A 26,345-nucleotide genomic window follows, 5' to 3' on the forward strand; every position below is an offset into this window, starting at 1 on the left:
TCCAGTCAATTAAATAAATTTTAATTTATTTTTAAAAAATTTAATTATAAAAACAATCTCATAATTAACAAATCAGTAACTTCAATTTACTTACATGCTTCGGCTGTTGGCTTAGGCCTCGGTGGCTTTGTAAAACATGTTTTAAATTGCGATAACATATTTAAGTTATTTTTTGTATTTTAATTATCTTTTTATTAAAATAGTATTTGTTTTTAACTTATGTATATTTCAATTATAATTGAAGTTGAATGAGTTTAATTAAAATCTATGTACTTATATAATTTTATTATATTTTATTTTATAACTGTGAATATTTAATTAAAATGTCCTTCTGTTATGTTGTAATTGAAAACAAAATATATACATAATTTTTTTATTATTTTGACAAGGGTGATAGAAAAATTCATTTAAACTCAAATAATTTCATTTATTTTATGATTATAAAAAGTATTTAGTTGAGAAAGTTTTATGTGGCAAAATTAATCATATACCAATGCCATATTTACACAAATACTTTTAATTAAATAAAAAAAGAAAAATTGTCTTTTTACCAAGTTTTTTGTACATACATACACACAAGCAAATCAAATTAATCGAATATACAAGTATCACATGTTTACTGTCATTACAAAAATATGCAGCTCTAAATTTACAATAAAGAACTTTTAATTCAATTTATTTATTAAAGAGTTTAATATTTAATATAAAGCAAATTATTTGGATTTTTCTTTGTTTACGTACTCTGAAAATATGAAATTTTAATTATTTTGGCAAAAGTTTTAGAAAATTTACTTGTAAATAATAAAAGGAAAAAAACTTCAACAATTAATATTGCTTTATGTACAAAAGAAAATTAAATGGGGAGTGTTAGTTATATAAAATCTGCCATACAAACTTTCGGAAATATTAACAATTATAAGAACAAATGACAAAATAATATTCAAAATAATTTTAATGTAAACTCATTTAAATTTTCAACTGTTGAATCAAAAATTTCTCTATATTCTATTCAGAGTACAGTGGAATAACATGTCTGTTTTCACTTGACAGTAAACTTGTTTGGTTGACATTTTGTTTATTTAAAAATTAAAACAAGTAAAAGCGTTTCAGTCGGTATAAACTGATTGAATTATACCCTGAAGCTTTCATTGTTGTATAGCAATTACTCGAATCTGTAAAACCATTCTATAGGAACTTAATTGATATGTCTGACCTATAATTGGACATTTAATATTAGCTTTTGGACTTCCGACTTTTAAATATTAATTCAAACGTACGTATTTTATAGAAAATGTATTTTGTTAAACTTGTTTGATTTTGTAGTTATAGTTGTTTTCTTAATAAAAGTTTTATTTCTTAAAAACCTAAATTGTAAAGTTCAATTGTTTCTATAAATGCTGTAATTCTAAGGGATATACATTATAATAGGGTAGTAATTGGGGCAAATAATTTAGAAAAAACTATTTTTTGGTAAAAAGGAAGTATATAAATGATTTTTTGTCGATTTTAATTGCCAATTTTTTAATTTTAAAAACCGATATAATTCTTTACAAATGCCATTCTTCCTTTACAAATACATAACTATTATATTATAATATACTATAATAATATTATGGTTTTCTCTAGGCTTATTATAAGCAAACTCTTTGTTATGGATTTGTCAGGACACCTTTGAGTATACTCGATTGAATCTTGAGTGAATCAAATTTGTGATGCTATTTGCATTATATAATTAGTAAATTTTATTGTTCCCACTTTAAATTTTTTTCACCTACAAACATTAACAAAAACCCCTTAGAGAATCTTGAATATAATTATATTAGTCCTTTTAAAGTCAGAATTTAACACTAAGATTTGAATACGCTTTTATTTTCAAAATTCTTAAAAATTCTCATATATTTTTGTTCTTGACAAATCTTTTTCTTAAATTTTTTGAAAGTAGGTATTAATATGTTGATACTTGCACTTATATAAAATTTTCCAGAAAATTCATGCAGTGAGCTTTAAGGATTTCCACGATTTATTTCATAAAATTGATTCATAGCAGATTGAAATCTACTTAAAAATTTTGTGTTTTTTAGCACTTTGTCAAAAATTTTTTGAAAAAAGTGCATATTAGTCTAACGCTGTCCATCCGTCCGTATCTAGAACCTTATTTCCGTTAAAAAAATTTTTACCTATCTCCCCTACTCTGGAAGTTATACCCTCCCAAAATCCTAAAAATGCCATTTTTTAACTATTTATTGCAATGAAACTAGAAGCATTTTTCAAATTTTGCAAACTGCAGAAAGGCAGTGACTTGCTTCCCCTACCGCGGTATACTATAGTTAAACTTTAGAAAAACAAAATGGCCGCTCAAATTTACCGTTACCTAGAATCCATTTTTTCCAATTTTTTTATTTCGTTTTTCTTCTAGATCCCAGGTTGAGGGAGCTTGAAATTTTACTAGCTTTTAGACACTAACAAAAAAATCATTTCGTTAGAAGAAAATTTTTTTCCATCTCCACCCCTCTCAAGTTATCACCTCTTGAAATTTGTAAAATTTGAATTTTTGACGCCTTATATTTCCGAAACCACAATTTTTCAAAATTTCTAAAAACGCAAAAAGCTAACGGTAAATTCCATAACATTAAAAAATATAATTATTTTTCTTAACTCACGTAATTAACCCTTAAAATCGAGCATTATATTAACCCCTCTTTAAATTAATTTTTGCTTTATTTCAAAGACTACATAAATCGGTCATCCTAAATATATGCAACCCAAGAAATAGTTTCGTATATGAATAAAAATAATTTTAATAGTGTGGTAGGTATTTTTTTTCCTTCTTCACTCCTACGAGGAGCATAGGGCTAGTGCATGATATCATGCCCTAGTTTCTGTAGTCATAGAGAGTTAGCTAGGTAGGTGACTAACCTACTGTAGTTTTTATTTATATTAAATATTTCAGTTTATAATATTTACTGTTTATTTTTCTTAGTCTTGAAATAATTTTCGAATATTATGAATATTTGAAAATTACTTGTATAAATTACTTGTATTATTATTAGTATTGCATATTAAGTTATATAATACTGAACATAATTTTTAGTATAATTTTCCAAAAGTTTTTAAAACATAGTGACCTGACCGGGTTTGAACCCGAGACCCTTCTGTTATGAGCCTTCGGTGCCATAAGCACTGCACCAATGGTGAGGTGTGTGGTAGGTATACATAGACTGTATTTAAAAGCAGTATTTTCACTTTATGAAGGGAAACGTGCTACAATACAAACCACTGGTTTGACCCAACTTTATTTACTTTTAGTTAAACTAAGCACGTTTACAAAATTTATTTTAAAGATTACATCAATAAGCAATGTGTCGCCTTAAAAAAAAATAAAAAAAAAAACAATAATAAAAAAGCAACCTACTGAATAATTTTTTGTTACATTCGCTTGGTCTAGACAGGTGAAAGGAAATTAATATTATTAAATTTCTTAAGACGCTTTAATAAGATTTTCACTTTGTAATATAAGACTTTAAAGAAAAAGAATACGTTAATACCTGTAATGTGTTATATACATTACGTTAATACCATACATACAAATGTATATATACCATTAATAATTAAATATGTACATATGTAGATGTGTTTAAGCCTAAGGTAATGATTTATGAACGTATTAACTTTTATTATTGTCTAAAAAAACAATTTTTTTGCGAAAGTTCTGTCAAAGTTCTTTTGACATATACTTTATAATTATACACATCCATATATATACAAGCATTGTCATATATGTATACATATTTACATGGTTTGAATACAAACGTTAGAAACATACATATATTTATACAATAACACATGAAAAAAAATGGTAAAATTTCGAAAACAAAACGTTGAAATAATTTTGGGTATGTCAAAAATTTGTAGTACACAACTTAACTATTTGACATTTTCTCTAAGGAGTGAATTCCAAAAGTTTTTAAGACATTTAACCATAAAATTTCCTTCTTATTTGTAATTTTGCACAAAATATTTAAGTTTTAATAAAAGAATAAAATTTAACAATACTAGGTCTTTTAAAAATTTTTTTGTAAGATAAATTTCCTAGTTTGAAAAATACTTCATAAGCTTTTAAAAGTACACTCGCCAGAAAAAATTTATTCCACCAATATCCGGTTTACAAACTTATTCAATTTGAGTTGTCGAATTTTTGAATAATTTGACAATTTGCATTCTAAACATCGTCATTTTCACAAATCAACAACATGACTTCACATAATGACAACCAAAATAATTTACTATACGCAATATACATCCGTCCCCAATCGAAATCAGACGTTTATACCCAAGTAACAATTTTTATCTCATAAGACTCTTGTAGAGATATATCAAGAATTCTTCAAGAATATTACTCTTGTAGAACACTAAAAGACCCTAATGAGATCTTTACAAGAACAAAAGAGCGCAATTACTAGAGTTATTAATTCTTGTAATGACAGCTACGCTTCCATTAAAAGAGTTTTTAAAGCATATAACTCTCATACTAGTTTTGGTATACGAAAACTCTCACAAGCCATTTATAATAGTGTTACTAGAAAGAGAAAGCAATACATTGTAGAATAAATATAATACTTCTAACTTTTATAAAATATATATCTATTCCGTTCTTAATAATTATTTTTTTAACAAAAACGAAACAAAATATACATATGTTTACGTATATGATATGTAATCAATAAATATTTATATTCAAAAACTTAATATCATAAAATTATAAATATAAATATAATATCGTAAAATTATAAATATGGGAAATTAAAATAATATTTTTGCCATGATTATAAATTAAAAAGTTGCTGGCATTAAAATTTTATTGATAAAAGTTGATATTGTACTTCGAAAAAAAGCAACGCCAAATTAAAAATAATTAAAATTAAAAAAAATTTTATGCATATTTTTTAACCCTATAATATCTTATTCCTTTTTTTTTACATAAATTTTAAAATTCAAGAATTGTTAAACAAAAAATAAATATGCATAATGTGCATAAATTCCAACTAAAGCTTTATTATATACAAATAAAACTATAATTTTGTATTTCATTAACTTTAATTTAATAATTTCTGTACAATAAATATTTTTCGGACTTCTTTCCAAAAAAAAAAATTCTCAGTCTCATTAGGGTTAAAATTTAGATAAGGAAAAATGACAATACTAAAATTGCCGTAGTTTTGCTATGAGAGTAGCAGAATTTTTAACACTATAAGTGCTAATAATGTCTTTATATCTAACAAGTCCCAATGCTCAGAGAGAAACTTGAAAGCACGACCTTATTTTATATGGGTTTTTTTAAATCGAAGTGGCTATTTTTTGAGAAGAAATATTACAATAAATTCACACTTATTATAAAGTAGGTAAAATTCTAAAAATATATTTGAAAAATCAAGACAATATATTAATATTTTCATTCAGAATTATTTTAAAATTTTTGAAACAGCGGAAAAACAACAAGCACAACCTTCGCCTTCAATGTTTTATATGTTACTGAAAGCATTTCGTTATTTTTAAATGAACAGCTTTTTTTTCTCATAGGGTAAGTTAACTCAAGATATGGGAAGTAACTGTGGTGTCAAGTTGAAAATATAATTAATGAAAGATAATTATTAAATATTGATATAAATACGTAGTAAAGAAAAAAGTTTTAAATGGAATTAGAAAATAATGTCTAAAATACAATCAAATATTATTTTTTAAATACAAATTTTAGATAGACTTCTAAATTTTACCTCTATTTGTGAGAAAAATTTTTAAACTTAATATATTACCTAAGTAAAAAAATATATAAAAGGTTTTGGAAAAGACAATAATATATTTTTATGACCGGATTCGAATATCTTTTTTATTTTTGAAATAAATATTATCTTAGCAAATGACTCATAAACTCCGATTGTAAAATGACAGGTAGTAGGTGCTGATGTAAATTTTTGTCCGTTTGCGTTTACTATTAAGATTCATACACAGGCAGGGCAATTTTATAAATAGATTGGTCTTGTTTACCTGCTAATAAAATATGAAAGAAAAACACAACAAAATTTTTGAAACACTCAATATAACATGTTTGAAATAGTTTTAAAATAATTATTTAAAAAAAAAATTTATTGGAAGTAGATTCATACATATTTATTTTTAATAACTTAAAAACTAACTGAAATTATTTGAAAAAATTTTATAAGTAATGTATAAATAACCGAAATGAGATTTGATGATAACATTTTTGTTAGGCGACACTACTCAACTTACCTTATTGGGAAATACAAAATGTGCATGAAAAAGCATACACCCTTCCTCATTAACATTTGAAACCATACCGAAATATGAATTTGAAATTTTTTATCATTTTTTCTTTCCTCCTACCTTTCTTTCTTTTTCGTGCAATAGAATTTAAATGGGAAGCTTTTTAAAAAATGTGTATAATATCCTGAGATTTTTTAAAATATTAAACTCTTTTTTACGTAAAAAAAAGAAAAAAATAATAAGAAATATGACACGATCAGTGGCATTTAAAGAAAAAAACAGAAACGAAGCCAAAAATTCGTAATATTTCGTAAAAAAATTGAGTATTGTAACTTGTTAGATTTCAAGATATTAGTGCTAGGTATTATTATAAGAACCTTATGAGAGTTGCTTAAAAACAAAAAAGAAAAAAAATTATGAGAGTATTGGAGTGTGGTATGAGAGTTTTGGTCAATTTTTTAAGGTATTACTCTTGAAAATTGTTACTTGGGTAAAGTTGTCCATGTCAGTTGAACGAGAGAAAATGCCGAATTTGACCAAAAAAAATCTTGTTGAATTATTCTTATTACTCGTAATATACCAATATTTTGCAATATAATGATCCCACACTTTTGGAATAAAAACAAAAATTAATAAATAGAAACGTTATCAATTCAGTTATTACAACGGTTACTTTGTTTCAACAAATTAAACCATTTTTCGATTTCTGGAAGCTGCTAGCATCTCAAACCTCGCAGAAAGAAAAAGATATAAAAAAAAAGTCGGATTAGATAATAGCTAATCCTGTTTAGCAATAAAAACTGAAGTTGATATTTTTCTGAGTTTCTGAATTTAAAAAACATCTGATGTGGTCAGCTTATAACCGATCCCATTGTGTATTGTCTAGTTAAGTGAAAGTGTTACAAAATATTATAAAAATGTCTGTTAAACACTTATTTCCAATTTTTAGGACATTAGTAAGCTTATAGTTAACATACCTACAAAAACTTAAATTTGGCTCTTAGTAGAGTTTCGATTTGAGCAACCCGAATTCCCTGAAATGCTCGCCAGTTAATTTCGGTAACAACCAGAACTCAAATATCAAATTTCAAGAAATTCCATCGATTCGTTCCGTAGATATGGTGAAAAATGTAAAATCGGCCCGCAGATCAGTTTTCGAGCAATGATCTTCCCAAACAATTTATATGTTCATTGTTTTAGTACGAAAAATTTAAATGTTAAATTTCAATGAAATCGATTCAATTCAGAAAAAGACGTCATAATCATTTTTATGAGTTTTTTTAAACATTTTAAGTTTTTTTCTGATCATCATACCTAGAGCCTGAACTTTAAAATAAAGTTGGGTCAAACCAATGATTTGTATTGTAGCACTTTTCCCTTCAACAAGTGAAAATACTACTTTTAAATACAGTCTATGTATATCTACGAGTACCACACTATTAAAATTATTTTCATTCATAAACGAAACTATTTCCAGGATTGCATATATTTAGGATGAACGATTTATGCAGCCTTTTAAATAAAGCAAAAATTTATATAAGGAGGGCTTAAGATAATACTCGAATTTAAGAGTTAATTGCGTGAGTTAAGAAAAATAAATATATTTTTTAATGTCGGTTATGTGCTGACCACATCAGATTTTTGAATTCGAATTTGTTTATAATTTTTGTTAAAAGTTTTTATTTTATTTTTTCGATTTTTTTTTGTATTCGTACGACAATAAAATGTTTTTTTTTATTGAAATATAGGAATTGGCTCAACTTTTTTGAAAATGGCTCTCTTTTTCGAATATTTCTGCTCCTCATAAAAAAATCAAACGACAATTTTCTGCAAACTAATGAAATGAACACTTAAAGAAGAGAATAGAGTGAAATATTTCTGCTACTTTTTCAAAAGCCAAACTCATGCACTTATAATACTTATATTTATATTATGTTAGGATAAGAAAAAAAATATTATGTAATGTGCATATTTAAACTTATGTACAGTCAAACTTCTCTATCACGTACTCTCTGTAAGACGAACTTCTCTTTTACACGAACTATTTATGTTTACGAACGTATTTATGTTTACTTAGCATTTTGAAATATGTTTTCATATAATAGTGTCTCTTTAACTGGAACTTCTCTAACCCGAAATTTTTAAAATTTGTTAAAATTGTGATATGCATTATGTAAATAACGTAAATAAAACAAAGCGATAAAGAAGACAACAAAGAAAATTCTATGCGTTATGCTATACAAATTCAATGCCATTTATTTTGGTCACAGACGAAGTGAACGAAAAATTGTAATTTTTTACATGCTGTACTTACACATTAGGCAAAAACATTTTATCTACAATTACCGTACTCCACTTTCGTTTTTTTTTGGTATAAGCTTGCGAAGTACGATATCACATGTTAGTAAGATTTAAGTTAAAAAGCAGAGCAAAAGCAATTTTAAGCAGCAAAATGTCAAAATTTATATAGAGTATACATATAAAAACGAGACTGCCCAGAATGAAGCGAAAATACTGACGGACTATGGTTTTGGTTACATATGTACTTACATATATAGAAAACTTCCATATGAATTTTGTAATTTTGTTTTAAAATTTAAGTCCATGTACAACGCAAATTATTACTCATTGATTGATGACTGCTGATATATGGATGTAATTTTTTATACCTATCAACTCAACGACTTATTATCTAATCCATTTTTTTCCTTTCTTCATTAAATTATATCAATATTTCGGTATGTAATGTACGTAAATTACGTAAATACTCTCTCATATTTCAACACGTAAATTCTAATGAATCAGCCCATGCTCAACGTTGAGCAAAAAAAAAGCCATACGCTGACTTCTAATAGGAACATTTTAAAAACATCAAATTTTTTTTAGAGTTCAATAACTAGCCAACAGAAAAATAAGTTTAATTTCTTTCGAAAAAGAAAAAACCTAATATTTTAAAGCATTTTCAAATTATTCAGTTTCCTTAGATTTAAGGTTTTCATCTATGATACAGGGACTTGTAAATTTTTAAGACGTTGCAATATGTGCACAATGTATTGTTCTTTTTTGAATTACTTAATTTTTTAAAGCATGTATATGAGTAGTAGTTTGAAAAACCTATTAAAAAATCAAAAAAAATACTTCGATTGCATAAATACCGAGCCAGGGTACCTATAGTGCCCTCAAACATTTGCCTATGGCGCCTAGTTATTTAGATAAATTGAAATCAAATTCTCAAATGATACTATTTCTATTGACTTTCCAAATTTATAACCACATTTACATTGGTGAAAATTACCATTTCTATATTGCAATTTAATATTGAAAGAACATTATATGTATTTGAATTCTGCATTTGATGTTTTTACGCAAATCACTCTTTTGTAGAATTTTGAAAGCTTGCGAACACGCTAATACTAATAGTAATATAATATGTCGTATATATTAAATTTTATGAATTTATATGACGCGAATGACACACATTCTTTAATTCAAAAGGTATCCCTAAAACCCTTTGACGTTTTAACCCATTTTTACCCATTGGGTGTTTTTTTAAACCATTGAAATTTACCAACGAAATATAAATTAGCAAATTAAAAAATGGTAGTTAACGCTTTGGAAATTTATGTTCAACAGATAATAAAAAGGAACATTATTTTTAGAACCCATCATGGCACATTCATAATTGTTCCGAGTACTTTTTTGGCAGTAGAAAGCATTTGCTTCCTTTGATTAATTTCCTATTTACTTAACTACAATAATTTTTATAATTTGTTACCTATTCTGCCGACTTTAACCGCTATTTAAAAATATATAATACAACTATACTAATTAAATTTGTAATGATATAAGCCAATGGGTTAAGCAACATAATATTATTGGAATTTGAAAAAAAATTCGTTGTCATTAAATAAATTTTAGAAAAATTCACGGTTGAATCAAAACCAAATTTTCAACCGCATTTCCTATTTAATTGCTAGTGTTAATCTTATTCCCATCGACAATTTTCTTGATTTCAATCCTATCCAAAATTCAATCTAGAGCAATCCCATCGAAAATTTTCTAGATTTCAAAATCCCCCGACTGTTATACACATACGTTAATTTGCTATAGTATTATTTAATTTGTATTGTATATGTTTTTGATCAGCGTTGATTTAGCTTTGTCTCTCCGTCCGTCCCAACGATAACTAAAAACTAATTCAGCTAAGTTCACCAAATTTTCACAAATGATATTCTAGTAAATCCCAGAACCCCTTTAAATTGGGTATGATCGGGGTACTGGTTCGGGTATCTGCCATACAACTTCAAGATTTATTTGACTATATCTTAGAAACTATAAAAGCTGTGACATTGAAATTTCACACAGACGAATATATTAGTAGGGCCAATGTGTTTGACAAAAGTCATTGAAATTTTTTGGCTCCTTCTGGTAGCTACCACACAACTTCCAAAGTTATTTGGTTATATCTTAGAAACTATAAACTATATTAGAAACTAGGACCAATGTGTTTGACAAAAGTCATTGAAATTTTTTGGTTCCTTCTGGTAGCTACCACACAACTTCCAAAGTTATTTGGTTATATCTTAGAAACTATAAACTATATTAGAAACTATAGCTGTGATATTGAAATTTCGCACAGGGCGATATATAAGTAGGGTCAATGTGTTTAATAAAAGTCGTTGAAATTGTTTGACTCCCTCTGGTAGCTGCAATGAGTTTGATAAAATTAGTTGAAATCGCTTGGCTCTTTCTGGTAGTAGCCATACAACTTCAATAGTATTTTAGCTATATATTAGAAAATATTGAAAACACAGTACTGAAATTAATATGGTAACATAAAGTTATAGTCTGTCTCATAGTCAGTCTGTAATCAAAGTGGTGTAAATTACAAGTTTAGAAAATTTTAAATTTTTCAATACTTAGCTTCCTTTTCTTTTAAATTATTTTAATTTCTGTAATAGTTAGCTATGTACATACATATATCTATGTATATAAAAAAATTTAAACCCTGATTCTCTATTTAACCGAGAAAATTTTTAATTATAAAAAATGAAATAAACTATGTAGGTTACATCTTAAGTAAATAAACTATAGTTTGTTTGTGGTTAATATAAAGAAAATTAAAAAATTAATGAAGAGAAATTGTTTATTGAGAAAATTTACATAAAATATGTACGTCTGAATAATATACATATGTATATTAAATATACAATATGTTCACATGCTCGCGCAAAGATAGGAAAAAGTTATTTAATGTTTAAAAAAATTTTGTCATCCTAGTTTCATACATTTCCATTTTATTATCCTTATGTAAATTTCTTTTTAATAAAATATCTTTTGTCGGCAAATATTTAATTTTTAATTATCCCGCTGTGCTGAACGTACATGTACATTGTATTAATGTGGTTCATTTAATTTTTATTGTATATTGTACATGACATCAAAACAAACAAATGAACTACACGTTCTCTATATGTTTGGTTTATATATAGGTAGAAAAGAATGTTTCACATAAAAATTTTTACGAGTGGAATTATTTTCTTAGAATCGGGACAGTTTTCCCGCAATAAATGTAAATACATATGTAAATTATGTATGTATGTATAGTTTTGAATAAATGAAAATGAGATATAAAATAAATTCAAAAAACATTTAAAAAAGTAGTACAATTGATTTATAATACATATAGGATCGTACATAATTATATTTACCTCATCCACATGGTGTTATTCGCTAAAGTATTCCATATAGAATCAAAATGGAATTCATTTTTCAAAGGAAATATAAAACAAGTAAAAACGTTTCAGTCGGTATAAACCGATTGAATTATACCCTGCACCTTTCGTTGTTGTATAGCAATTACTCAAACCTGTGAAACCATTCTATAGAAACTTTACGGATATGTTTGACCTATAACAGACACACAACTGCCAAGTTTCATGAATCTGACTTTATTATTTTTCCAAATATTTAAAATTAGCTTTTGGAGTTGTATGGCAAGTACCCCAACCTGTCAAGCAATTCCACTAAAACTTCAGAAATATATCTGACCTATAATTGGACACATGACTGCCAAGTTTCATGAATCTGACTTTATTATTTTGCCGAATATAAAAAATTTGCGTTTGGAGTTGTATGGCAGCCACCCGAACCGGTGCAGCTATCTCATTAAATTTTTTAGAGCATATGTAGAATATAATTGGACCCATGTAAACAAAATTTTATATTTGTACCTTTATTAGTTTTTGAAATATTTAAAATAAACTCTTTGAGTTGTATGGCAGCTACCCGAACCTGTCAAGCAATTTCACTAAAACTTCGCAAATATATCTGATCTATAATTGGACACACAACTGCTAAGTTTCATGAATCTAACTTTTTTATTTTTCCAAATATTTAAAATAAGCTTTTGGACTTGTATGGGAGCTTCTCGAACCTACCAAGCAATTCCACCAAAACTTCAGAAATATCTTTGACCTATAATTGGACACACAATTGCCAAGTTTTATGAATCTGACTTTATTATTTTTCCAAATATTTAAAATAAGCTTTTGGGCTTGTATAGGAGCCACTCGAACCTGTCAAGGGATTCCACAAAAACTTCAGAAATATCTTTGACCTATAATTGGACACACAACTGCCAAATTTCATGAATCTGACTTGATTATTCTTCCAAATATTTAAAATTAGCTTCTGGAGTTGTATGGCAGGTACCCGAACCTGTAGAGCAATTCCACTAAAACTTCAGAAATATATCTGACCTATAACAGACACACAACTGCCAAGTTTCATGAATCTGACTTTATTATTTTTCCAAATATTTAAAATTAGCTTTTGGAGTTGTATGGCAGGTACCCCAACCTGTCAAGCAATTCCACTAAAACTTCAGAAATATATCTGACCTATAATTGGACACATGACTGCCAAGTTTCATGAATCTGACTTTATTATTTTGCCGAATATAAAAAATTTGCTTTTGGAGTTGTATGGCAGCCACCCGAACCGGTGCAGCTATACTATTAAAATTTTTAGAACATATGTAGAATATAATTGGACACATGTATACAAAATTTTATATTTGTACCTTTATTAGTTTTTGAAATATTTAAAATAAACTCTTTGAGTTGTATGGCAGCTCCCCGAACCCGTTGTCCGAATTAATCCAATAACAATAGGGTTCGTCCTTGGCACAAAATAAACAACTTGTGAAAGTTTGGTGTCGATTGCATTATTCGTTTTTGAGTTATCGTGCGATCGGACGGACGGACGGACGGACGGACATGTCTAAATCAACGCAGAATTTTACGCTGAGCAAGAATATATATATATGTCCATACCGCAGATGACTCCTTCAAGTAGTTACAAACTCCATACCAAAGTTAATATACCCTTCACGAAGTGCAGGGTATAATGAATAATAGTTGCGAATGAAAATATACCTAAAACATACAAATATATGTATCACTGCAATTAAATATTTGAAAACAATAAAACATACACAGATTTGCAACGAATTTCTTAATTTAAAACACGATACTTTTTTAAAAAAATTTCGCGAATTAGATTTTCGTATCATTTTAAAAAACTTTGAATTTTTATTTTGATAAATTTTTAATTTATTAAAAATTTAATTTTAGTCAAATATTTAAGTAGGAATAAAATTTGAGCAATTTGAGAAAGAAAAAAAAAATAAAATTAGTAGTGCAATTTTTAATTGTGAGTTATAAAAATGATATTTTCAAGAGAGTGTATCAATCCTGGCCAGTAACAAAACCTATATTTTGATCTCTGTTATATTGGAACAAACACTTGCCGCACTCAATAACACTGAAACCTTAAGATTTTTAACATTACCTTTGTAACTCTAATATATTAACAACCCTTTCCCTGCTATTTTGTATATACTCTAACAACCTTAAATACTACAATATCCACATCTTGAAAGTTTTCTTAAAACAAAATATTCTTCCTATAAGCTCCCACTTAAGCCACATAAAATGTTGAAAAAACTTATACTCGTATTTTCACCCAACTCAACTACAACATTACAACTACACAACTGCATTAACAATTTGTTACTTAATTTTTTACTATGATTGCATCAGTCTTACACATACATATCTATGCTATATGTATACATATGTATATATTAACAATTATGTAACTACCATTATCTAGTACTACAATAAATTTCAGACAACAAATATTTCACGAGGTACTAAATACGAAGCACATATTCACACATACATATATAATATAAAAATTGCAAACAAAAAAACCCATTAAAGTAGTCGCATTCTTTTTTGTTTTCAGCACAACAGCTATGTAATAAATAGCACAAAACGAAAATAAATAACTGCAGTCAAAATCTTTGAAGTTTGAAAATTTTTTGAACAAAACACGTACATAATTGCATTTTAAGAATATTGAAAAAGTTTGGATAAAATTCAAACTATACTTTTAAGATTTCAAGTTCAAGCTATTTAAATTTCATATTCGAAATGAAAATGTGTAAAAATTCACTATTACTTTTCCAGTATTCTATATTTCTTTAAATATTATGCTCAAGGTTTTATATTCGTTATGTATCAGCTGATCTTTTCAACAAGTCGAGTTACTTTTTGTAACGCGCATGAACCTGAAGAAGAGTTCGGAATTTCTCTTTTTACGGCAGAAATTTTTTGTTCAAATATATGTTATATGTATATAATTTTTAAATCAAATATGGAAGCATAGTCTTATTTAAAAAAGTACAATAGGGATTTTGACTTGCTGCTTGAAATTATTTATATCTTGATTTAGTTTTGTAAAATCAGAAAAGACCCAATTGCACTCTGTGGTGCAATTTAACTAAAAAATACAGTTTAGCGTTCATCCAGCTAACATATGTTTTGATCGTTTAATTCATTTTGAATTTTATGACAAATAAAGATTTTGTAACTAACGTGTAGCTATGTCTCCATGATATCCATATTGTAAAAAAATTCGCAGCAATGTTTCATGTTCTATATTGTATTTCAAAAGCTTTTAACGATGTAGTAACCTCCAAATTGTTTACGCAGAAACCATTTTGATTACGCAGAAAAAAGCAGAGAGCGCCTCTGCCACTGAATGTAAAATTTATTAAAATTTTTCTATTTGATAAATATTTAGCGCATTGTGCTAAATGTTAGTTATATATACCACCACAAATTGAATTTTTAGAATAAATGTGAAGAAAAGCTGATAATACTGATTGAAACAGAATATTGGGTGTTAATTGGTATTAAACGTCAAGTTTAAAAATAAAAACAGCTGTCAATGAATAAATAAAAATGACAAATCGTGAATAAACAATACATACAATATCATAACGTTAAGAATTATGTACGTTCCGTATTGTTTTTTACCGACCGTATTATGTATACAATAGGTAGGTGATGTGATGGCAACAAATTTTGCATATCGAGTTTTCGGTGGGAATGCACTTCTCCATAGTAGGGAAGTGTAAATAAACTATTTTTAGCAACCTGTCGATCTGTGTGTGCACGCGTGTATCTTAAGTTCGGCTGAACCGATTTTGATGAAATTTTATGTGTAAGTTTATTTCCACCATGGCACGGATTGATCAACTTTTGAGATATATCAGGCCTCGGAAACTGCACTTTTTGGCCGGTCTGTTTTACATTTTTGAACATTTTGAAGAAAATATTCAACCGATTTATTTGAAATTTTATACATAAGCTCAGCTCGAAGTGAAATCAGGTGTCAGCAACTGGACGTTTACTACAGGCCAAATAAACATTTTTGCGTATATAAAGAGAAATCATCAACCGATTTCATTGAAATTTTATAAGTAAATTCTTCGTATTAAAACAATGAACATATAAATTTTTTGGAGAGATCAGGGCTCGAAAACTGATCTGCGGGTCGATTTTACATTTTTCATCATATCTACGGAACGAATTGACGGAATTTCTTGAAATTTGATATTTGAGTTCTGGTTGTTACCGGAACTAATTGGCGAGCATTTCATGGAATTCGGGTAGAGCAAAGCGAAGTTCTACTAAGAGCCGAATTTACATTTTTCTAGGTATGTTAACTATAATAATGTCCTAAAAATTGGAAAAAAGTATTTAACAGAAATTTTTATAATATTCTGTAACAATTTCACTTAACTAGACAATGCACATTGCGATCCGTTATGTGCTGAGCACATCAGATTTTTTTTAGTTTAAAAGCGCTTTAAAAACGGTTTAAAAACTGCTTTTTTTACAATATGGAAGTCACCCTCTTATTGTTTTGAATTTAAATTCAAAAATCTAAATGAAAATGAATAATAGAGTAAGATCACTATACAGCATAAATTTTCCTCGATTTTGTCGTTTATTTACTTGCTAATCGAGTAAACTGCAAGATTAGACTCACACTGAGCAAAATTTAATACTTCATCAATTGTAGTAAGTCACCAATGTCGAACGTTCTACTATAGTTATATTGTATTACTATTTCACCAAGTGTACTACTGTACCACTCTATCTCAAATTTTATATTTATTCTTATAATTTCCAAATTTATAATAAAATTAAAAAAAAAATGCTTACTAAATTCAATATGTCCGCCCCTCCGTCCGCCTGTCCGTTGACATGTTTATAAAACTTCTACACCCTTGAAGATGCAAAGTTTGAATTTTACATGTGCATAAGATTTTTACTAGAAACTTATTTCCGTAGAAGAAAATTTTTACTTATCTCCCTCCCCCTCCCTCACCCCCAAAATTCTAAAAATACCATTTTTTAACTATTTATCGCAGTGAAACCATAGGAATCATTTCAAGGAAACTGGTTGATTATTTCACTGTATGTGCATAAAAATATGATTCGGCTCCTTGCAAAAGTCCTGCTGCTGACACCTGATTCCTTTGAAAAGCTTATCTTGTTGTATCAACCTCCCTTGTTCGTCTCTCTTGTCCGTCTTGTCAGTCGGAGCTTTTATATGTGATAAGTTACAAGTTAAAAATAATCAAAGCAGAAGTAAACTTAGATATAAATTTTCATCCCAAATCTATGTTACAATTTTCATAAATCCGGTTTCATTTAATTATGGTTATTATTTAAAGTTTTAATTGAAATTATTTGGACAAAAATATTCTATTTTAAAAATTAAATTCCTCTTCTTGAATGTTCTACTTTTTTACTTATATGCTTGCTAGCTACTTTTGCTAAGTTTAATCTTTAAAATTCTACTTTATAATTTTAACGTTTGCCTTACTTTTTTGTATAAAATAAACAGTACATAGGCCAACCATATAGTACGTATAAAAAAAGCCAGAATGACACCATCTAGAAAAAAATATTTACTAAAAATGTTACTATTCACTTAAAAATAAAAGTAAAATAAATTTAAAAACAAACAAGCATGTAATATATTTTGTACCGAATTACAAGCATTTTCCTCAAAGTTTTTTATAATACTTATTCTGTATACGAGTATCTTTGTATGCATAACATCTATGGTTTTCGAATTCGTAACAACATGCAATATTTCCACTTTTTTTCTACGAACAATTTAATTTCATTTCAAGTTTAAAATAAAATATGTTAAGTAATAACGAATAACATGCTTCAAAGTATAATAACTTATTTAAAAAAATTAAAGAAAATATTAGAAAATAGGATAAATGTGTATTATATGCTTCTTAAAAACAAAACTCTTTCCAATAAAATTTCTAAAAATCCAAAGTACTTATCTACTCAAAAAGTTTTTCAAATGTTTCTAACAAACTTAGACTACAAAGTTTTCTAATTTTGTTTTATACTTTAAATAAAAAAAAATCACATTTTCAATAATGCACTGAAAGTTGAATACAGGTTAATTTAAGAATTTTAATTTTCAAGTTGCGGAAGTTGAAACCAAAGAAAGTATAATGAGGTTATTGAACAAAAGTTTAATTTTGAAAATATTTTCAAAACTTTATACTTTTGAAAGCACTTTTAAAATAATTCTAGCTCAAAAATTTTAATGCAGATAATTAAAAATTGCAACACAGTGGTCGTGTGGCCCCATGGGTCATACTTCAATTCTAACGAACTTGGGGCACGAGGTGGGGACAATTGATTCGGTTCTTCCTGGCTTTCATTCATGAAAAATTTTGGGACCTCGATCCTATCGAGGCAAATCTGGCGGGAAGCCAAATTCAAACTTGACAAATGGGTTGGTGGGGGGTTCGCTCCAAGCAATTGGCAGTTGAACTTTCTTTCCGTCTGCCAGACAACTGCAGTGTTTTTCAGGCAGAGGTGGTTGCAATTGGGGAGACTCAGCGCTGGCTTGGTGAGAATGTGGTGTCAGTTGACAGTGTTATAAGGGCCCTGGAGTCTGAGACCTCTGCTTCCAGAACGTTCCTAGATTGCAGGTCGTCTCTTAACGAGATGGTGGGGCAGTTCGAGTTAAACTTGGTTTAGGTCCCCGGAAAAAGCGGAGTTTTGCAGAACTGTAAAGTGCGACATACTGGAAAGGAGAACCTGGACATACCTCTAAGCACCCATAGGCTGCTGCTACGCAATGCAGCAGTGGAACATATCAACCTCAAATGGGAGAATGGAACAACATGTAACGCGACAAGGAAGTTGTGGACAAAGCTAGGCTTACGTCGCACAAGGTATCTGATATCTTTCCAGCGGGAGGACATTGGCGCTGTGATAGGGTTTTAACTGAAGACTATCTAATTGGCAATCATGCCAGGAAGATGGGCCGCCCCGCAAACGGTCTCTGTAGGACGAGGAGGAGGAGAAAACGGTGACCTAACTTCGGCATTGGCGAACTCCAGGTAGAGATTTCTTGGTATGTTAACTACGAGTATAAGAGCTGATTCTAATTTGGGGGGCCGTGCAATTAAACCTATCTTAATGCAGATAATTGAATTCATAGTTAGAAATAGTTAGAATAGTTAAAAATATTCAAAAATATTTAAAGCGCAATATCATTTTTTAAAGCTTCCATGTATGTGTGAAAGTCGATACATACGTATGTTATAAAAAATTCCAAAATTTTGCATTATAATCCCATTTTCAAATGTCTTAAAAACTAAAAAAAACATATTTCAAATACATTTTGTTATGACAAAATTTAAAACCCTTCTTTTAAACAGAATATATGATTTTTAGAAAATAAGGAGGTATTAAATAAAAGATGAATATTAAAAAATAAGAAGAATCATTAACAGAAGATGGATTAAATAATCTTTAGAGTAAATACTTATTAATCATATGTCGTAATTTCAGTCAAAGTTTCGTATGCTACAAGACACAATTTTTCATACTTTAAGTACAAAAATGTTGCTGCTGCTGGAATTGCATTTAAAATTATATATTTTTTTCAACTTTAGTAACAAATTTTTCCTCAAAATACAATAAAAGCAACATTTTAGAATCTTTTATTACAATATTATGTACATAGGTACCTATATCTTTTACAACAAACCTGTTCAAAGTTCAATCTCTTAGCCTTAAAAATAGTAATAATCTGAGTATTTTTTACATTTTTCAACTTTTCTGCAAAGTTGCAAAATTTTACAACTTCAGTATTTATTTTTAAAATTTGAACTTTCAAATTATAGTAGTGAAAAAGTTGAAAAAGATTTGACAAGAATGAAAATTAAATTGCCAAACTTCTTTTTCTTCGTGAGTATCCTTAAATTTGATTTGAATATGAAAATTATTTACAAATATCAAAATAGTTTATACAAATATCAAAATAGCCAAAACTGCAATACAACACTGAATCAAAGTGCAGGAAAAAACAAACCGGCAAACTAAAAAAAGTTCGTTGCTTCTTATATACACGCATATTTGTCAATAATAACTTCAAATATGTCATTTGCAACGGTGCCTTCAATATGTTTGTTATTTTCTCGTAAAGTATGCTATACTACTCGTAATATGATCAACTATACTACTTGTAAATATGATCCAAAATTCAGAAGCACTACTCTTTACTTTGTTCAAAGACATTATAATTAGCTGCATTGATTTCCGTCTGCCAGGAAAGATAGCTCAACTCCCAATTGCTTGGAGTGAACCTCCCTACCTATAAAGTATTTTATACAGCTTTAAGAAAAAAGAATTCAACATTTTCTTTTATTATGTAAATATGTTATGTAGTTAATAAAAGATTACATTCAAAAATTTTTTAAAAAAAATTCTTATTACGTATGTATTTACTGTTTTGGTTTTACCTATAAAACAAAATAAATTACCTAAAAACTATTTTGTTACCTAAAATTCATTATTCTATTCATTATAAAATTCATTATTCATTATTCAGTTTGCAAGAACATGAAATTTCATTTTGTTATTTAAAAACGAAATAAAATAATTTCTGTATAATATATTTTGTATTTAATCGTTTTTTATTTTGCAAACATCCCAAATCACCACGAACATTTCTAATTCATACGAAAATACCTACTATAAGAATATATTTCTAAACAAAAAGTGTATATGTATTAGTAAATTGTAGGAGTTTATAGTACCCACAGACATCTTTTTATTTTATAGGAGATAATATACTCCTATAAAATATAAAGATGTCTGTGGAGTTTATGATAGTACATATTGGAGTTTATGGCATTACGCAATCTTATATAAAGATATCTGTGGATACGTGCATATGTGTATCTTCTACATGTCCTAAATAATTTAATGCATACAGACATACCAAAATAAAGCAAAAAAATCCAATCAAACAGAAGCAAAAGAAATTTTTTTAAAAAATAAAAAAAATTGAAGAAAGAGAGTAAGAATACGAAAACAAACCCAAAATACTAAAAGTGTACTTATGTTCTACCAATGTTTGGTATCCCAGAATTAATTTTTTAAGCAAAAATTTATCTTGTTGGTACATCTTTGGTCTTTGCTTTGTTGCAAGGTAAATTTTTTATATAATTTTTTTGCAAAGTAGATTAAAGTTTGACTGAGGTAGTTGAACTGTACTGAAACTTTTTTTAATATACATTTTGGAAATCGGTGGTTATTCTTGAACTTAAGGAAAATATAGTTATGAAAAGAGCGAAACCTGCGCTGACAAATGGAGCTACAGATTGGTCGAGATTTCGCTTAGAGATTGAACGACAAATAGATCTAAGGAAAAGAATAAGAACGACCCAGCACATAGATGATTAGGCCGAACACTTTACTAAAATTATTCAAAATGCGGCTTGGAGTAGTCCGAAAATTAATGCAATTAGAAGGGAAGGCATTAACTATCCCCCACATATCCTAGCAAATGTAAGACGAAGCAGGCGGGCGAGAAAGAGGTGGCAACAAACGCGTGATCCTACTGATAAAACCAGATATAATCGTGAATCGCAGCAACTAAGACGCTGTATTAGAAAATACAAAGAGCATTCGGTTGCCAATTATGTTCAAAATTTGACGGCGTGTGACAAAACCAATTACTCATTGTGGAAGGCAACAAAGAAAATGAAGCAACCTATCAAACATCTCGCTCCTATTAAAAACAAAGATGGAACGTGGGCAAAAACTGACAAGGACAAGGCAAATGCGTTTGCGGATCATTTGGCCGATATATTCTGCCCGCATGACAGCCAGGGCGTGTATGAAAATGAGGAATCTGCTTTTGTTGGGGATAGCTTGACTATTCCAATTGTCAAGAAAAGAGATGCTATAGAAGAAATCATGACTCTTAAACCTAAAAAGGCAGGATTTGACCTAATAATGGCGGATATTTTGAAAAAATTACCCAAAAGGGGTGTAACGATGCTTACGCGCCTAATAAATGCGTGTTACAGAGAATGAAAGTTACAGAGATAACCATACTGCACAAACCTGCAGTATGTGAGAGGCTAGTAATGAGATCTCAAAATGGACTAGAAAGTGCAATATAAAACTTAACGAGGTGAAATCAGTACACGAAAATTTCACTAATAGGAAAATTGACAATTCATTTTCGGTTCGGATAAATGGCGTCTTGATTCCGTCCGCAAACACGGCGAAGTATTTGGGAATGACGTTGGACACTAAGCTCAGATAGAAGGAGCGCATGAAGAAAAAGAGATCTCAACTAGAGGAGGAATACAGAAAGTTTGAATGGATTTTGGGAAGGCGTTCAAAATTGACAATATACAACAAAGTTTTGATATATAATCAAATATTTAAGCCTGCCTGGGCTTACGGTATTCAGTTATGGGGCTGCGCTGCGCAGAGTCATATTCAATCTATACAAAGATTTCAAAATAGATTATTACGGGACATTGTAAACGCCCCTTGGTATGTACATAATGCCGATATACACAGGGATCTCACGATCCTAAGTGTCACAGACGAAATTAAAAAGCAAGCAGTAAATCATAAAATGCGTTTATCCAATCATGTCAACATCGAGGCGGCTCGATTGGTTGACAATCAAAACTTTGTTAGGAGATTTAAACGTACGAGACCTCTCGATTTAGTTTAAAGTTTTTTATCTGGAACAATGAGTACTTAGTACGCTATTGTGCCAGATTAAAAGCTCGTAAATAATCTAAAAGGTTAGAGCAAAATTAATGGTTAGTCGTTTCCGACTAGTTTTATAGTTTATTTTGAGGAGGATGTTTTTTAGTGGATTAAAGTTCCACACTACTGCTTTTCGTCTGGCAGTGTCTTTCGAATTTTTCACCCTTCCTCTCAGCAAAAAAAAAACAAAAAACATTTTGGAAATGACAGTTATAGATATTTTGCTGAATTCTCTCCTCCAACGAATTTATTAACAATTTTAGTTAAGCAAATGTTCCTTGTTGCAATTAGTGGGTAGTACTACTATCTTAATTTTCGGAATATTTGATGAAAAATTGAAAATTTTCGCAGGGACACTTCATAATAATGTATTGTATATGAGGGGCTCGGAAGCAGAGTGGTATATGCCACATTTTTATTATTTTGCAGATTATGCAATTAAAAAAAGCGTAATTTTAAAGAGCCAGCAAATTAAGTATTACAGCTGTGTTAACTTAAAACTATTTATTGTTACGGTCATTTTTTTCGAACTTTAGCTGGATTATTACTATTTACCCTAACTAAAAACCAGTTTTTTTGTGGGTTACTCCACTTTGGCATTGCATATAAATGAAAACATTAAAAAATTTGGGGGTTAATTCCATTTGAATTTTTATGTCTTTTTTTAAATATTATACATATTTTTTATCATAATATTACAAAATTAAATGTTATTCTTAAAAATAACAAATTAATAAAAAAAATGCATTTTAAAAATATTTCATAAATTATTTTTTGAATATGATGTAAAAGCAATTTTATCGACGTGATTTGCGCCTTTGATCTTCATAGAATGTGTAATGTATTTGGGGTATGAATTTTGATTTTCCAATAAATCTTATTTTTCTGCCAAATTTTATTTTTCTGAATAAAACTAATGAGAACTTCTTTTCAAAATTTTTCTGGAAAAGTGCTAAAAAAAAATCTTAATAAATGCTATATGCACAGCTCTTAATGTATTAGAATAGAACGAAATATAAGAATAATAATAATAATAATAATAATAATAATAATAATAATAATAATAATAATAATAATAATAATAATAATAATTACGTTAACTTAAGGCACAAATAGGGCTGCCATAAATTGGAATCATTCTAAAAAATCGTACAGGAAACCTTAAATCATGATACCACAGATAAAACAATGGTATCTTTTCTTTTAATTTTGAGTGCTCTTTTAAGTATGTTATTTTGTATTGAGTAATTCTCAATACAAAATAACATACTTATTCAACTCAATAATTCAAAATTTGACTTGTAAAAATATTAAATTAAATTTTTTTTTTGGAATTGTTCCACATTGAATCGAAAATACGAGTACGTAAAAAACCTTTTTAAAAGTAGATGTTAAAGCTCAATACTTTTTGAGATTTGAAGGTTTTACAAACAATTAACGAAATTTTAAATCAAAGGATTCTATTAAAAATTTTCTGAGCTTAAATATATTTTTACTTTACTTTAGGAACAAAAAAAAATGAAATGTAAAAAATTAAATCTTTCCATATTTATGACGTTTACCAAACTGAAAGTATGTAAATCCTAATCTTTCAGAAATTGTATTTAAAAACCCTACTTTTTTTAAAACAGAAAGTATCAGGTAGTTTTCGCAAAATCTTATTACTAATTAATAGTACCAGCTTCCATTGAAATAAAGTTTACCCAGTTTCGATTTGCAGAGAAATTATTTTATTATCGGATTTGTGGTTTTGTATTATTTGTTTATGTATATGTACTTAATTTTTCATTTCTTTAAAGAAAAAATTTCTTTTGAGAAAAATATCAAAATCTAAAAAATTTTAATCGCAATACAAAAACAGTTTATTCTAACAAAACTTGTTTTATAATAAATTGTACAATTAACGTACAATGCCAAGTCAAAATTTTCCATGATCATAGAGTCTAAAAAATAGTACAAGTACCAAGAAAATGGTACGTTTGGCGGCTTTAAGGTCAAAATCAATAAAGTAATACGAAAGTTAAGTTTATGTTATTCAGGTCAATTACTAGAATAAAATTAATAAATTAGGATATTGTTTTTACTCTCATTTTTGTAGTCATATTTAAATTCAAAACTAAAAATTAATAGAAAATATTTATATTTTTTTATCATAAAATATAAAAATAAACTATTTTAATTTAAAAACTGTATAATGTGTCTGTATAAAACGATTACTTAAAAAGTTGTTTGTCATCTATAAAATAGTTTTGATATTTTTCAAAAGCAGAGTGGCTTAAGGTACAATGTGGGTTATGCCACTTTGCTTTTGAAAAATCAGAAAATTTTTACAGAAGCAAAAGTACTTTTGCGAAAAATAAAAAGGAAAAAAACTATTTCGAAACTGGAAATTAATTTCACTGATTCTAAAAGTTGTACATAATCGATTGCAGCAAAAAAAAAAATTTTTCATTTGTAGCTTTCGCCAATGCTTCTGAGCCGCTTATACCATATAAGCTAACCGAAATTGATTGCGTCAAACGGTAAAAATAATAAGGATAAACTTTTAAATTGTATAAATTTCAATTAACTATATTATTAATATAACTGGAAAGTGTCACTTATTGTACACTCTACAATATACTATTTACATATGTATATGATAAGCATATGTTGTTGCTATTATGTGCACATATGAGGGAACAAAGCAATGTATGTATGTTCATACAAATTTGAGATTAAGCAAAAGATATATTTTTCATATAAATGTGTGAATATAAAATAAATGAAGCATTTGAAACTAGTTTTAATAGTCGACTATCAAGTTCCGTAAATTACAAAGTGCTTGTAACAAGACGTTGATTAATAGCACCCAGAAAACATAAGAAATGTATTTTAGCAAAGGACTATAATAACAAAAGCAACAAAAGTTACATAGCATATTGACAGTTTTAAATTTAAATTCAATGTCTTAATCTCTTTATTTAATTTCTTAATCTCTTAATTTTCCTAATCTCTTACTCTCCCGTTGTATGATAAAAGTCGTTGAAATTTCATGACACTGTGATAGCTGCTATATAACTTCGAAAGTTAGTTGGTTTGCAAAAATTGCGTTGAATTTTTGATATATTGGTTATAAATGTATATAGCAGAACCTAAATATAAAAAAAGCCGCTTGCATAAAGCAATGTGACGTTTATTATACAACTCCTAAAATCATTCGTTCGCACCATTCAATTTATATTTACTCTACCTATTCTCGTTTTATCAAAAATTCAACTTCATAATAATTAATTTATTGTTTTTACATAAATTTATTCACACACATTGAATGATTTTATCAGAGTCTTGACCAAATTATTATAGACTCATTCATGTTAACAAGGTAATAAAATATCCTAGGTTTAAAAATTTAGTTTAAATTTGAAAATACATTTTTCAACTGATTAAACCATTCATGGTATTCAGCTACTGTATGAGTAACCGAACAAAAATTTATTTATCCTATTTTTCACACGCATTTTTCTATTTCATATATTTAATTTTCTGGCAATTAAAACAATATAAAATAAATTAACAAAGTTTAAAATAAAAGTA

At 28.0% G+C, this 26,345-nt stretch overlaps 1 protein-coding gene across 7 annotated transcripts in view; it reads right to left on the reverse strand.

Annotated features, from left to right (window-relative positions):
* LOC129605857 (serine/threonine-protein phosphatase rdgC) overlaps nt 1–26,345 on the reverse strand; it is a 174,638-nt gene that overhangs the window by 61,265 nt on the left and 87,028 nt on the right. Inside the window, exon 1 of one of the 7 annotated variants that reach the window (XM_055515837.1) lies at nt 95–591. The exons of the other annotated variants lie outside the window; for them this stretch is intronic. Coding sequence (XP_055371812.1) covers nt 95–158 — 64 coding nt within the window. The 5' untranslated portion in view covers nt 159–591. Of the gene's footprint in view, nt 1–94; nt 592–26,345 lie in introns of those variants that run through there. 7 annotated transcript variants of the gene reach the window in all.

This window comes from Condylostylus longicornis, unplaced genomic scaffold (assembly GCF_029603195.1).
Source record: "Condylostylus longicornis isolate FDR11 unplaced genomic scaffold, ASM2960319v2 ptg000016l, whole genome shotgun sequence".
Lineage (NCBI taxonomy): Eukaryota > Metazoa > Arthropoda > Insecta > Diptera > Dolichopodidae > Condylostylus > Condylostylus longicornis.